The 15,108-nt window shown below is 47.0% G+C and overlaps 1 protein-coding gene across 6 annotated transcripts; it reads right to left on the reverse strand.

Moving 5' to 3' along the window:
* Positions 1 to 97: 97 nt before the first annotated feature.
* On the reverse strand, positions 98 to 11,266 carry PEX5 (peroxisomal biogenesis factor 5). Of its 6 annotated transcripts, none has more exons than XM_058865170.1 (16): positions 11,233 to 11,266; positions 10,760 to 10,963; positions 10,285 to 10,320; positions 9,963 to 10,095; positions 9,151 to 9,285; positions 8,046 to 8,151; positions 6,758 to 6,848; positions 6,276 to 6,392; positions 5,817 to 5,909; positions 5,521 to 5,640; positions 4,839 to 4,982; positions 2,627 to 2,697; positions 2,242 to 2,457; positions 1,938 to 2,103; positions 1,584 to 1,741; positions 98 to 1,222 (listed from the first exon to the last, which is right to left on the reverse strand). In XM_058865170.1, the coding sequence occupies exons 2-16, from the start codon at positions 10,907 to 10,909 to the stop codon at positions 1,021 to 1,023; spliced, it is 1,938 nt and encodes a 645-aa protein (XP_058721153.1). In that variant the 5' UTR covers positions 10,910 to 10,963; positions 11,233 to 11,266; the 3' UTR covers positions 98 to 1,020. The 6 variants fall into 6 exon arrangements, with proteins under 6 accessions (XP_058721153.1, XP_058721144.1, XP_058721134.1 ...); XM_058865161.1 differs by lacking the exon at positions 11,233 to 11,266 and adding an exon at positions 11,113 to 11,217; XM_058865151.1 differs by lacking the exon at positions 11,233 to 11,266 and adding an exon at positions 11,109 to 11,217.
* Between the last annotated feature and the right edge of the window lie 3,842 nt (positions 11,267 to 15,108).

Genomic DNA, 15,108 nt, shown 5'->3' on the forward strand with positions numbered 1-15,108 from the left:
AGCAAAATGAGGTCCTTTAAGCTTCATCTGCATGCAAGCTTTCAATAAAGCAAAACCTGGGTCAAAAGGGGAGACAAAAACAGAATCTCATCTATCCTTTGAAAAGCAGTGGGCTTATACCTTTATTATACAAAATATTTTACAATTAAAAAACATTTTCCCCAATAGAATCATATACAGATATTTATAATTAACAAGATTCAGTTACACACAAGATGGGGACTTTTGCGCAAAGGAAACCAATGATACATGAGCAAGAGAAAATTAAGACTTGACCCCTTTCCCCACCGTCTTTTGGGAGAGGTTACATTTTAGACTTTTACTCCTATCACCTTCTCTCAAGCCTAAACTCTGGGATCTCCCCTTACCCTGAACAGGGTAAGGGCCTCCAGCCATGTCCCCAACATCAGTACAATACTCTTGTCCTAAAAGGTTCATGAAGAGACAGTGAGAAAGTAGCATCTGGCTGTACCATGAAGTTAACCAGTGGCCAGGAAAGGGGACTACTGCCCCAGTTTTCCCTAGCAACCCACATAGACACACATGCAAGCACATACATGGGGAATCATGCTCAAACCCCACAAATTTTCACCTTTTTGGGTGAAACAGCAATCCCACCCCTCCAGAGCAGCCTGAACTCAAGACACGCCCTTGCAGGCAGTCTGTGGAATGGCTCTCATAACTAAGGTCTCACAGCCAAGCTGGGCACCACTGCAAATGCAGTCTGGCAAGAGGGCAGGATGCTGCTGTCTTCCCCACTTTGATCATCTGTGAACCAGCAGTGTCAGTCGTCATGGAGGTGATAACGTGAACCGTTCAGAAATGCTCAGGCCACAACAGACAGGTTGGGGAAGTTGCACACTTCACCAGGGGAGGGTACTTAAAAATTAACAGTTGCCAATGATCTGCCCTACCAGGGCAAAGACGTGTGTGAACCCTTGTGAACATTTTCTCCCTAAGAAAGGGCATTCACTGCTGGGCTAGGCAACCGCTGCACTCGCAGGGAAGCCTATCCCAGAGTCACTGCTGGAGGCCAAAGGCCTGCAGCAGTGTGGGCAGGTCACGGGCATCAGCTGCCCCATACAGGTCACTCTGCCCCAGCATGGAGAGGGCCATGCGCAGGGTGCTCCAGATGTTGTCAGACATAGCTCCTTGCTGGCCCCGCGGACCTCGGCTCTTCTGCTGCATGTGCAAAGCCTCCAGGAAGTGCTCCACAGCCTCACTGTCAACAGGAGAACACACACGTGCTTAGTGAAAAAGATGGTACATCTCACGCTCCTTTCCCCATTTGCTTCTAAAGTATTTCCCCTCCAAAACAATTTCCTCCTCTTCACTAGATCCTACGCAGAACCAGAGGTCCCCCTTTTCCCTCTAGAAGTATCAGGAGTCCAGATGGCCTCTACTCCACCTGTAACTGCATGACACTTGGATCTCTGGGCAGAGTCCACACCCTCGCTCTGCTCCCCTATGCCAAGAGAAGGCTGCAGGCAGTGAGGCCCTGCCCTCATAAGCCATGTCAGTCTGTCTCCCACAAACACACACAAACTTGCAGGTCCCAGCAGAGCTGCCCATCCTGTGCTCACCGGTGGGCGCCTAAGTTGATGCAGCTGATGCCCAGGTTGTAGCGAGAGCGGATGTATCCTGGCTGGAGCTCCAGTGCCCGACGATACGCGGCCACAGCTTCTTCGCTCCGATTCCCATTGGCCAAGGTGGCGCCCAGCTTGTTCCACAGAAGATGGTCCTGGAGAAAGGGGCACAGAGAAAGGGCTGAGATGAACTGGATCTCTTTAAGCTCCAAGCCAACCCCCCCTTTCCCATACATCTGTCTTATTCCTTCACTCCAAACAAGCACCTCTCGTACATGCAGCATCTCCACCCAAACCCTCACCCATAAACCTCCAAATGCCTCCAGCACCCCCAGTCCGTCCCTTTCTTACATTGGGACGCACACTGAGTGCGGCACTGAAGCAATCCACTGCCTTCTCGTACTCGCCACTGAGGTTGAAAAGGACACCCAGGCCACACTGGACATCAGGATCCACAGCTGAGGGGTTGCTGCGCACAGCTGCTAAGAACAGCTCTTTCACCTCCATGAACAGCGAGCTGGAAAAGCACAGAACAGGATACTGGTGTAGGTGGAGAGAGTCGGCCTCGGGTTGCTCACTCTGCTCCTGCCTGGACCAGTCTGAGCCCTGCAAGAAGCCTTTCAGCTGAAGGCTGGAATTCATAACCATAACTCACTCAGAGAGCAGGGAACTTAGGACACGCTTGGAAGGCCCCAGGTTTGTCCCCGAGACACTCTCCTCTGGTTCCTTGTTCAGCAGGTGGGCATAGTCCGGTTTATGGCGCAGCCAGTCCCGCAGGGTCTCACACGCCTGCTTCTGCAGGGACTCGTTGGTGAAGCTGACTGCTAAAGCCATAAGTGCTGTGAGGTTCCCAGGCTGCAGCTCCAGGCACCTGCAGGGCACAGAAAGAGAAGTGAATGCAGCATTAAATCAGTGCAGGAAACACACACACACAGGAGGTAACACAATCAAGACACAGCACCCTGTGACAGCCATATGGGCCTTGTGGCACTACACACCCAACAAGGAACCATGCTCAGCAGCTCTGCTGCAACACTCACTGTCTGAGGGCGCTGATCGCCAAAAGCTCCTGTTCATTCTCTGCTTGGGTGGTTCCCAGATATTGCCAAGCCTGGAGAAGACATAGATGTAAGAAGTCAGACTTACAGAGGGAAAAAACAGCCAATAAGCCACAAACACAGAGATTAAATCCAGTATATTAGCCTGCACAGTTTCAGGGTGCGATCAAATAGACCAAAGTATTACACATTAGCCACAGGGGTAAGTTCCTCTCAAAAGATAAACAGATGTAATGGCACATAGGTCCTCAAAGACAATAAAAATGGCATTGTTATAGTGAACAGAAGTGAATGTCTACCTGGAAATCTATCATAAAGCAACTGCTGGTAGTTTTACACTTTTAAATCACAGAATCTCCACTTTTAACTTCTAACTGTAGTCAAAATGCAGAGGAAGGAGGAAAATGCAGATCTCCTATTTCCCAAGAACAAAATGGCATAGCAGCAGTGCTAACAATAAGGAGACCCCCGAGGCAGGCAGCTGTATGTACTTGGGCAGTGGTCCACTAGCAAGTAGTAACCTTGGAGAGTTGACTTTCAGACCTGAAAGTAGAAGCACTGTTAATTTTACTGAATTTCCAACCATCATGACACCAGTACATGAAAACGACTCCCACCTCCAAGCAGCTGATATAAGGAATACTCAACTAGGCACTAAATCCAAAGTATCTGTTCACCTTATGTTGATAGCCACACCCCTGTCTCTAAAATAGGCTAAATGATGGGATTGTCAGCATGATGTACCTGCTTTTTGAATGCAAGTCACAAAATGAGGTATCCGCTGCCCCAAGGAAGGAAATTGTTTCATTAGCAAAGACACAGAAACCCTGCAGAAGGCAATCTACTCCCTTGAATCTCTCACGCATCACAATACATAGCTAGCTACAATTCAAGCAGAGCTGACCAGTGATAACTGCAGTGTTCTGCCAGCAGAAGAGCTGATGAGCTTCAAGGTAGAGCTGTGACTTGGACCAAAGCAAACATGACATTTCCTTCAGAGCAATTGTTCATGTCTATTTGATCACTGTACCATTTGTGAAGTCTTGACTTCTTCTCTACTTTTTGCAGTCACAGTAGAAGAATTCACAATGTTTTTAATACAGCTAGCCAGAACTGGCTCAAGATTTCTTCCCTGAAGAATTCAGAACGTTTCCAATACAGCTAGCCAGAAATGGCCCAAGCTTTCTTCCCCTATGGTTTCAACTACCTCTCCATCATGCTCAGCCTGCAGCTCACATTGCCTATGAGAAAAAAGCAACAGTTCTAGAAGGGCATTAACACTTTTTGACCAGTTTAAAGTTAAAGCAGGTCTTTGAACCTTCTGCTTACTTTTCACCTATTACCAGTACCCTAGAAAATTAGACGGCTATTTCCAGAAGCCAAGAACATCTGTTCCAAAATGTCACTCTCATTTAATTCTCCCTGAGGGTAATCAAATTATGTATGTCCAGTCATATATAATTAGCAGGGCTTGAACAAGACATGCTGAAAATTCAGCGGCCCTGGATCCTTGAGGCAGGCGCTCCAGAAAGGCACCACACGAGTGTATTTGCACTCTTCCCGAGAATATCCATGTCCTCCACCCCTGGAAAAAGGCACACAGGCTATTCCATTTCTCAATTCATCCTGCAGAAGCTGAGGTGATTTATGGAAAAAACTATTCACTTAACAAGGAACTGGAACTCTGTCTCCAGTGTAAAAATCCTTCTTTGGCCCACAACTTCAATTAAGTGTGTGAAAACACCCAACCCTTTTGGGTCACATCTTTTCCTAGCACTTAGATGAAAGACTTAGTCAGAACCCCAGTCTAATGAGCTTCTCAGAATTAGATTTTAATACAGATACAGAAAGCAGTGATCCATCATAAGCTCTCTCCAAACTTACAATGCCAATAAAGACTTTCACAGAAGCAACTTGAGAGATGAGAACTCCTTGCCTTGGCTCCATGCATAGTCTCATGTGCTCCAAAGATTTTACACAGCTCTGGGCCAGACAGCTTTATGCCTCCTGTAACTGACCTTAAGCTGGAAACCTCCTCCCTCAGAGGCTCCCTGAGGGCTCACATACATGAGCTACAAACTCAGAGCCGCAAAAAAATGAGGTGTTTTCATACACCCTGCACAGGTCCTGACACTGAAGGGAGTCTTCTACACCTGCCCTGACATCTCAGCCCATTATCTCTGCTGCGACTCACCTCCATATGATCTGGCTTCTGTTGCACTGCGGCCTCAAAGAGCAGGACAGCATTGGGGAGGTCACCTTCCTCCAAGCGCTTCCGCCCCTCTTCAAATGCATCCGGGTGATCCCTCATGGGATTGTCTTCCTCGAACTGGTAACCCTAGCAGGACAGACAGACATACAGAGGCTAAAGCCAGGAGACAGGCTTAGGGAGAAGAGCACAGCACAGCCCTGCCGCATCAGGAACACTCAAGCTGCAGACTAGCCAGCACCACATCCTCATTGCTAACTTGTAGCAGATCAGAGAACAAGGGTGGTTCTTCCAGCCTCTGTTCTGGAAAAATCCTCCAAACCAGACCTGGAATAAGTTGCTAGAGAGACAAAACATTTAGCATGGATCTTATTAGCTTGGAGGGGAACGGGGGAGAGGAGCAGGGATGGAGACACAACACTTGAACTCATTGCAAAGAACCCGTGTATTCACCAGACAGCATTTGCAGACACAAGCACAAATGAAAACAGTATTTAACCCCTAGCTGATCTGGGATAAGGGTGTAAGTGACAGCCAAGCATCAGTGTGAGAAGGAATCCCAGCAGCATTTAGGGTCTGTGGAGCTCAGAGCGAGGCAGACACACTGTCAGTCTCCCCAGGGCAGCCCACCACAGTGCTAGGGCTGAGAGACCCTGCTCTCCCCTACCTTGTCATATGATGAGGAGTTGAGGTCTTCATATTCAGAGAGCCAAGGGTGAGCCTCTGCATCTCTCTTGGCCATCTCCTCACATTCTGCCTGGAGTTTGTCCCAGAACTCCACATCTGACTGAAGCGAGAACAAAGTGTGACTGGAGTACCTCAGGCACAAACTGAGGTCTACATACATGCCAGAGAATTTCCTCCTGAATGTTTCCAGCCCTCCTCAGAGCATGCAAAGGAGAGAGGTAACCCTACCATGGGCTCTCAGTTGGCACCCCAGCCCTCCTTCTCAGCCAGCTTTACCTCCACAGCAGCCTTTGCCTGCTCAAATTCCGTATCAAGAGTTGACATGTTCCCAGATCGCGCAAATTGATCCACCCAGGCATCGGATGCCCCCTGGGAGTTTGGAAACAGAAACACACCTTTCTTTTTAGAATTTGGCAACCTCAGGGCACATCCCAAAACAGCAGGAGGGCCTGTAATGACCCTTCCTCCCCCATCAGCAAGAACTGATGGCCTACGAAGTGGAAACGAATTAATCTGAATCTCCTCTTCCTCACAGATGCTGTGGGAGATGAGAAAACTCAAACTGTCCAAACACATTCCCAGCTTCTGGCTAGACTCTGCTAAGAGCCCAACAGCCCCTCCCTTGTCTCCCTCAGCACTGCTGAGAGCTGGACTTGCCATTTTCCTTTGCTCCCAGACTGTGCACTGTGGCAAAATGCTTTCTTCCTTCAGAGCATACAGGCCTGGGGCTCCTACCTGCTGCTGTATAAACTCAGCTGCCCATTGCTCTGCCTGATCTTGGTCTCTGTGGGTCACCTGATTAGCTTCGATCGATACCCTCCCATCTCCGATCTGGCGGACAAACTTTAGGAACTGCGGCAGAGAAACGAAACAAGGGTGGAGCTGGGCAATGCTGTGCCCACAAGCCCTCAGCCCATGCCCCCCTCCTTCACTAAGAGGGCTTCTCTCTGCAAAGCGAGCACAAAAGGCCCAGAAAGGAGGGAAGGACCGGACTTCACAAGAGTGGAGACGTGTAATATCTAAAGTGAATTGTCAGGTTCAACTCCCAGGAATCAGGGGAGAAATGAAAACATGGGACAACAGGAGGCTTTATTCCTTTACTATCTTCACCCTTCTCAATTCCCCACACCCTTTACTCACAGCAATATAATTATGACTAATTATGTAATTACTAATTGACAGTAATAATTAATCTCAGCCCCAGTCAGATTTCTCACCTCAGTATTCTTGAGTTTCGGATCATCCACTTTGGAGAGGAAATCAGTAACAGTTTTCTTAAGGTCATCCTCAGGTTGGTATTCCTCATACCTGTATTCCAAGGCAGTAAAAGGGAAAGAGATAGTCCGATACCAGGCACCAGTGAACTCTTTCACTAACAAAAGTCTACACAATGGAGCAGAGAACAGTATTAAGGGATACAATTCCTCCTCAAAGATCTGGGTTTCTCCTCAGTGATTCAGTACCAGATAAGATTTTGAGATTATCCATCTGTAAAAATTCAAAATTACTACTATGTTAGCTGTGCAAGTGACTAACAAAAACAGCATCAGAATTAAACAATTACAGAGTCAGCACAGTTCTGCAGAGCAGTGTGGATTCCTTGCCAAGCTCACATGCCATCAGACACTGCAAGTTTTAGCTCTACCAGAAACAAGGTCATATATCCAGGAACAAAGAAAGTAGGTCATGCCCACTGAAGAGGAAAACAGTGCCTTGGAAAAGCATCAGCTCTGCAGAGGACTGAGGGCTCACAGCAAAGACAGAACTCAATATGTCTTGTCTGGCTTACAGCAGGATAGGACCAGTTCTAGGTGTTATCACTACATTCAGCCTTGGCAAAGTCTTTGGAACTGGTGGCAATCACTCATGAATGCCCATTATTTGCAGAAAGCTATCAGAGAAGGCAAGAGCCAGGTGGAATGAGAATCCAAATATCCAAAATTTTTGTAAGGAAAAATCTTAGAAGCCCGAATTGCTTGTGTGTGTTCTGCTTCTTCAACTGAAAAACTTGATTGCACTCAACAGATACCTATAGAGAGATGAGCCATCTTTAATCTACCACAAAAAAACGCATTAAAATAATATGTAGAAGGCTGAACCTAGAAATATGTCAAGGAAAGGCTGGAAGTGGTTTGTCAGATAGGAATAATCCCATGATGAAAGTTTACAACTAGTAGAGTCTAGCAAAAAGCATCTGTTGCAGAAAAAGTTCCTGAACTCACTCCTGATGTGACTTTAAGGAGTTTTGCCTCAAGAATGAGATTAAGTTAGCTTACATGATCAATGTATCTTCCTGGAACTAGAGAACAGAAAAGCTACACTCGCTTAATAACTTCAGCTTGCAAGCATTGTTTCCTCCTTTCTCTGAAACCAAAGGCCTGAGAACACCAGTCTAAGTTAAATTACTCAAAAGCATTCAGGCCATAGCAGATTTCTATCACCTTTCCAAACTTCACCCACCCAAGTGCCTAGCAGCAACAGCTAGCCTTGAGAAGTCAGACTCACCATTTATCTGCCAAAGACTGATCTTCCGATTCCCCAAGCCACAGTTTCTCCTCTGACTGCTCTAGGTATTCTTCTGCCCACTTGGCAGGAGACACAGACAGCGGATCTGCAAAGGAAGAACGGGGAGAAAAGTAAGACGGGCAGATCACCACACCTTTGTTTATGCTTGCTGCTTCTACCTTTGTTTATTCTGACCTAAAAATCAAGCCTTTAGTTCACACAGTGAATTAATACAGATGCCACTGCGGTGACAAACTTACGATTTTCTACTTTAATAGTACAACTTATTCATCTGCTCTCTGTGGGATACTATGTAGGTCAAGAAAATTAGCAATGCCTTACAAATCTCTGTCAAAAGCACAGCCTACAAGCATTAGCTTTTCATCAGAACTTTCTCAAAGACCTTTGTAACTTCTAATTTATATTCCCAGAAATGTAAGGAGTGGGACTACTCAGCTTTCTACAGTGGCCACTCCTGGAGAAGAAAATAGCATATACTTGATTATTTTCCATAATTTGCAGATTAGGGCATGGATGGTAACAGGATGCTGTTCCAGACCCAGTTCTATACACAACACAGGACGGCTCTTCACATAAAGCTTAGCCTTTGGGCAAGAAGCACTCACTCTTCTGTACAGTTCCAGGCTGTAACATCCCTCTAACCTTCATACAGCTGACATAAAATATTTGGCCAAAGCACACTAAAGAGTATTTACCTTTGTACCAAAGGCAAATTTAGCAAGAGGAAATTAGAAAACATGTAAGCAAGAAGCAGTACAAGGCCATCTCCAGCTTGCATCAGTTGACGGGCATTAAAAGCAGTTTAATAGCATGCTTCTCCCAAATTCCATAAGTAACCTAAGCCAAAACCAAAAGACCCTTACACCTAAATAAAAGCTTCCACACCACATTGTTCATAATTTAACTTAAACATAACACCATCACAAAGCAGTTTTCCTATCCTCCACCCCATTAAAGCTGCTACACGAAACACTGACTGCTGGGCCCAAAGCAATACTCCAATTTCTCATTCACTGCTCTTCACTATAAACAGGCATGTGACTGGGCATCATCTTGACAGTAATTCCAAAAAAGAACAGTTCACCTGTCACTTCAGCAATGAACTCCTGTGACCAGTCAGCCTCATTGTAATCTGAAGAGACATCACCAGCATTATCTGCTGCAGCCAAGAATTCCTGGGTCCAGTTTTCAGACAATGCCAGGGCTGCCACACCTGGAGCTGCATGAGGGAAAAAAAACAGAAGTGAGGACTGGAGCACTCAAAGGCATCATTTCCGTGTTCCAGGCTAGCCCTAATCACCTCTGATTGTTAGAATAAAATCACAGAAATATTTCACTTGGAAGGAGTCTCTGGAGGTTGCTAGTTCTCACAGCAGATTAACATGAAAGTTAGAGATGAGGTTGTTCAGAGCATTCACCAGGTAACTTCTGAATTTGTCCATGGCTGGTAATTCCCCAGCCTCTCTAGATGGGAAGTTCAACTGCCTCTTCCAAGGGAAGAAATGTTTCCACATACCTAGTCTGTTCCCCTTTCCACAAATTGTGCCCATTACCCCTTGTCCTTCTCCTGACTATTGCTGTGAAGATCCTGACCATGGCTGCTGAAGACAGCAACAAAACACTCCACCTCCCCTGCCCCTCAGACTCCTCTTCCCCAGGTTAAAACGCCCAGTTCCCTCAGCCTTTCTTCTTACAACATGGATTCCTGTCCCTGAATATTTTATCGATCTCTAATGAACTTGTTCCAATAGATCAGTGTATTGGGAAGCCCAAATCCAGAAACAATACTCCAGATACAATCTCAGAAGAGCTTAACAGATAGGAAACACCCTACTAGGAGCTTAACCATAACATCAAGATCTTTTCCAGCTCTCCACCTACTTCAGCTCCCCTCACCTCGCTGAGGGGCCTGTCGGAAGCTTGACTGTTCAATCTCTTGCATCTCAGCCAACAGGTCATCCATCTTAAAGGTCTGGGGTGCACGCGACAGCAAAGGGGCATTCTGAGCTTGCAGAAACTCTCCAACCAGCTGCCAAAGACAGAGATGGATTACAAACATTGCACAGAAGATGAACAGGCAGAGGTATGGAGCGTGACAGAAGGGCTTGTCAGAAGAAAATATCAGCATCAGGTATGGGGTAAAATAACAAACAGTGGTGATGAGAAAAACTTTAAGATTAATCAAAAGCCATAAGGAGAGGAATTAATCTGTTCTTACCTCATCTTCGGTGGCTACTCCCAGTGGTTTGGATACCTGCAGGGAATAGTGGGGAATCACGTCAAACTTTTGATCCCATGCCCCTCTCTACACACACTCACAGAGTGACCCAATTAGATTGTATCTTCCTCTTCCTTGAGCTTAAGCTGTCAACACTTTCTTGCCCTAGCTGCCTGCTAAAGGAGCAGAAACACTTTGAGGGATCCCGTCCAACACCCTCCCACTTATCTGGCGTAGGGCCTGTGACAGCAAGGCACACAGCTCACCACAGCCACCAACATCCCCTGAGTGAGCACAAACATGCCCTCACCCCACAGCCCCGCTTCGGGTGACCCCCGGGCCTTTTTCCGCAAAAACCCACAACGCGACACCAGCTGCACCGAGAGCCCCCCGCGCTGCTCACCCCCAGCCCGAGCTGACCGGCCCAGCCCCCGGCAGGACGCAGAGCCAGCCCAGCGAGCAGAGCAATACTCACGGCTGCGGCTTCGGGTGCCCCGGGGGGCCAGGCCAGAGGGCCCTGCAGTCCTTCCTGCCTCAGGGCCTTGTCCTGGGTGAAGTGCCCCGCCAGCTTCATCAGGGGGTTGGAGCCCCCGCACTCCGGCTCCACCAGCTCCCTCATGGCCATGGCCTCGGGCGCGGAGGGAGAGAGGGTCGACGCCGAACCCCGCCACGCCTGCACCTGGCGCCGGGCGGCACAGACAGCGGGTGAGCGCCGGGCGGAGCGACCGCCTGACCCCGACCCGGCGGCCGCCCGCCAGCGCCGCCTCCCCCGCAGGCCCGGCCCGGGAGGGGACGGACACGCACTCACGCACTCACCCACTCACCCACCCGCCGCTTGGGACAGCAAGGCGCGGCCCCGGCCCGAGCCCCGCGCCCCCGCCCGGCCACCCCCGTTCTCCGTCCCGCTTCGCCCGGAGGGGCCGCGGGGCTCCCCCGCCCGCTCCGTACCTGGGGCCGCCGCGGCGCGCTGGGCTGGCGCGGCGGGGCGGGGCCAGCCTTAAAGGGACCGCAGCCGCAGCGCCTTAAAGGGGCTGGGTCGCCCGGGTCGCCGCCGGGATCCGTCCCCGCGGTGGCTGCACTGCTCCGGAGCCGGCTCCCGAGGGGTGTGCCTCTCTGCTGGCCGTGAAACGGTGTGTATACGTATATGGTATGTGCTATACACATCCCGTTGTATGTGAAAATATACATAAATTCATATATATATATTCAACGAGATGTGTATGGTATGTGCATATGTATATACAAGAGATATATACACATATGCTCCATATACATCTCGTTATATTTGTGAATAGACATAAATACATATATATACATACATTTGTATACATAAATATATCTTGATATATATATTCATATACATATTCGACACGATGTATATGTTCCTTACCCCATATATGTGTAGATGAGTGTATACTCTATCAGTACACATATGTCCGGCTGATGGACTGATGTTTTACTGTTTGCTCTGGGATCACTAAAATGTTGCGGCTGGCAGCCACAGGTTGAGAGTGCACACATTTAGCTGAAAAGTATGTGATACCTTCAGATAAACCACAGAAATGTCAACTCCTTCCCAACTTTGATTTCTCTACATTCGTGGTTCCAAAGGACAAGCCAACTGGAAAATCAGAGGTCATTTGTGTGTAGCCTCTAAAAGAATGGGAAAAGCACCCAACAGGGGGTTGCACGATATGTGCTGCCTCCCATGACACTAGGGTGCTAGAAAAAAATTGTTTTCAGAATCAAATCCCATCTACTTCTTTTCAAAGGAGTATTCTCCTCTGCAGGGTCCTCTCCAGATTTGTCAGGTTCACTTCATCTGTCCAAAATGTGACAGAAATCTGGTGCAGTTTTAGACATAATTCTTTGACAGCAGGTCCTCCTGCCTGCTCTCCTTACGGCTTTGAAATGCATGTGGCATCTATAGCCAGTTCTGTGCTAGCAAGCAGTATGTGTGGCTCAACAGGAGCAGGCCTTTAAAGTTACAAGAATTGAGGCTGGAAATACAACATCCACACCAAACCTGCTTTGGACTATGTCTTCCTTGGTCACCTGGACAGCACACCAGTTAGTGGTTGACGTCCATGAGGTGTGCCCTACGTGCAGCTTAGCACCACCAAAAAGGAATCTTGTTTGCACACAAGGCTGTCCTGCAGGACAAACCCCAGCCCAGCAAGCAGGGATTACTGGAAGATTCATTCTGAAAGCACACTTCTGGCATCCTGGAAGATTAAAATAAGACTCACCTGCTATTACCAAATGCCATTGCTATGTGTGCTGTAGTCAAGGGTTAGCAAGAGCGCTTGAAGAGAGAGGGCCGGAGAATGCTGTGGGGCAGAATCCCAAATTACTTTCAAGAAGAAGAGGTGGGCAAGGCTGCTCCTAAGTGAAACCAAGAGAGTGCACAAAGACATGGAAAAGCAAAGTGTAGGCATTGAGATAAGGCATGGACAGAAATCCAAAAGCCATCCCAGACTGAGCATGGAGGAAGACATGAAGTAGTTTTGATTTGCAAATATTTGGAACAAGGTTTTGGGGTATGCCAATGACACCAGCTTGGCCTTCTGGTTCATGACAGGGACAAGGAAACACTGCTCTTTAAAAAAAAAAACCCACAGCCTTCCTTCTGAAGGGCTGGATAGCCTTTTATCTCATAGAGTCCCAAAAGACTTGGATGCAACTGGGAGGACCAGAAGTGGCAGTGGTGGCAGAGCACCCAGGACAACCACAGCTATGGTTGGTGGATAAGTATCCTGCTGAAGCAGGATACAACTATTTCTGCTTGCAGGCAGAAAGCAAAGGGTCCGATCTAAAGGCATCAGGAAAAGAAGCAGAGTCAATGCACCCCTGCAAGTGAAGTGTAAACAATTTGGCAGCAAGAACTAAAATATCAGGGGGCCTCAATAACTCTTGGATAGATGAGAGAAGAAAATAGTACTGCTCCTGAAAAGGCTATTCCAGGCTCTGCATCCTTCACCTGTTCTGAGTACCAATACTCTGCTGAAAGTCCAGGGACTGATGGAAACTAGTGACAAAACGGAGGTCTCTGTCTAACTATTCCCCATCCTAACTTTGTGAAATTCATTATTTCTTTCCAAGTGCAAAACTTAGCACATGCTTTTATTAAATGGTATTTCTATACTTTCAGGCTATTTCTCGCATTGATCAAAACAATTTGTATACAAATTTTCTCTACCAAATCCTTTGCAACCCCTCTCAGGTTAATGTCGTCTACAAATTCTCATAGACACAATTTTCTAGTCCACTGTATAAATTACTGAAAAAAACCCCACTAATAGCACATTGAAAACATGTTTCTGCAGGACTCCTTGATATTTCTTTACAGATAGGCAGCATAGGATCAAAAACTAATCTTAGAATTTTCCAGCCAGCATCAGACTCTCCCAACAGTGATTTCAGTAGATCCAGTTTCCCGTGTTTCCGAATGTGCTTGTTAGACTGTCAAATGAAACAGAGTAAAAATCTTACTGAAATCAAAAATTTAACATCTATTGTTACTTTCTTGACCACAAGGACAAGTCTGCCATGAAAGATTGGTTTTTCTTTTTGGAAAACGTGAGTTGTCTGCATCATATTTATTTGTTCTTGTAGCACAGGGGAAGGCAGTAAAATAATGTTGGCTGGCCAGTAATTAATCAGATTTTCTTTTTTTAAATGGCCAATATATTTTGCCTTTTCCAATCTTCTGAACCTCTCCATCGTCTAGATATCTCAAAGATAACAGCCATGGGCCATTCTCCAGCTCTCCAGCCATCACAGGATGAAGTTCATCAGTCCTAATTGGTCTGAAAACCTTGACATTCCCTAAGTGCTTAGAAATGTAAAATGACTTTTTCCCCACTTTCAACTGGTGCTAGTTAAGATATTCACCTAGCCAACACCACAGTGAAGACAAGTGAAAAATGCTTGGAGCTTCTACGTATCTTTGACCAGTTTCCACTTTCACTGACCAGAAAGCTAGTCTTTTTACTAATCTTCCCCTCATTGCCCAGGTAGTGACAGGCGCTATTGGGTGAGCTGATAGTTCTGTTCTTTTCCACTGCAGATAAGGTACTCTTCCTTTTCAAAATATCTTTGCACTTAATTGGACTCAGTTGCCATGTCTTTCTTAATTCCTTCCTCTCTAGCCTAAAGGCTGCATTTTATTTCAAACCTTCTGCTTGAGTGGTCAAAGTAGTTATTACCCTCTGTGGATTCACTTCCCACATTTGTCTCTGTTGTAGCAGTGTGGTACCCAAGCTGGACACTCAGCCCTGTGTCACTCAGCGCTGTGAGTGAAGTCACAGCAGTACAGAGCTGTTCTGACAGCTTGTTTCATCTGACCTACAGGCTATCCTCCTAAACATATAAACTGATCTGATGTGTGCCTTTTTGGCAACAGCATCATGTTGATGTACATTCTTCTTTTTTTAAGGAAGATGATATTCAATGAACTCTGATGCGCTCTGAAACTGTGCATTTGAAAAAACAACAGAGGATCTTTTGCTCCTAAATATTCAGTTTTTCTCACACTGATCCTCCGAACTTCAAAGTCATGGGTCTAATTTATTCAGAGGGTTGGGGGATTTTGTGGAGACTAAACATCCGAAGAAGCTTCTCTGGTCCCATGAGCGAGGACCAGCGTCAGGAACGACTTGGCTCAGCTCTTAGACCCATCGCTTTCCCGTGGTCAAAAAAAAACCCAATCAGTTCGCCTCGGCTCCCCTATTGCAAAACAAAGACGAGTTTGTTTAAGTTCGGGGGGGCGGTTTGACGGCTTGCGGCGGGTGTGGTTGTTGGTCTGTTTTTAATGGAAGAGCC

Source organism: Poecile atricapillus, chromosome 1 (assembly GCF_030490865.1).
Source record: "Poecile atricapillus isolate bPoeAtr1 chromosome 1, bPoeAtr1.hap1, whole genome shotgun sequence".
Lineage (NCBI taxonomy): Eukaryota > Metazoa > Chordata > Aves > Passeriformes > Paridae > Poecile > Poecile atricapillus.

Bases quoted from the DNA above. Each gene is read 5' to 3' on its own strand.
- PEX5 (XM_058865170.1), bottom strand. From the start codon at position 10,909: ATGGCCATGAGGGAGCTGGTGGAGCCGGAGTGCGGGGGCTCCAACCCC. The intron at 5,910-6,275 runs GTAGGAGCCCCA...CCAAACTCCCAG, and splicing joins CTGAGTTTATACAGCAGCAG to GGGGCATCCGATGCCTGGGT. The intron at 5,641-5,816 runs GTAAAGCTGGCT...TTCTCGCTTCAG, and splicing joins AGGCAAAGGCTGCTGTGGAG to TCAGATGTGGAGTTCTGGGA.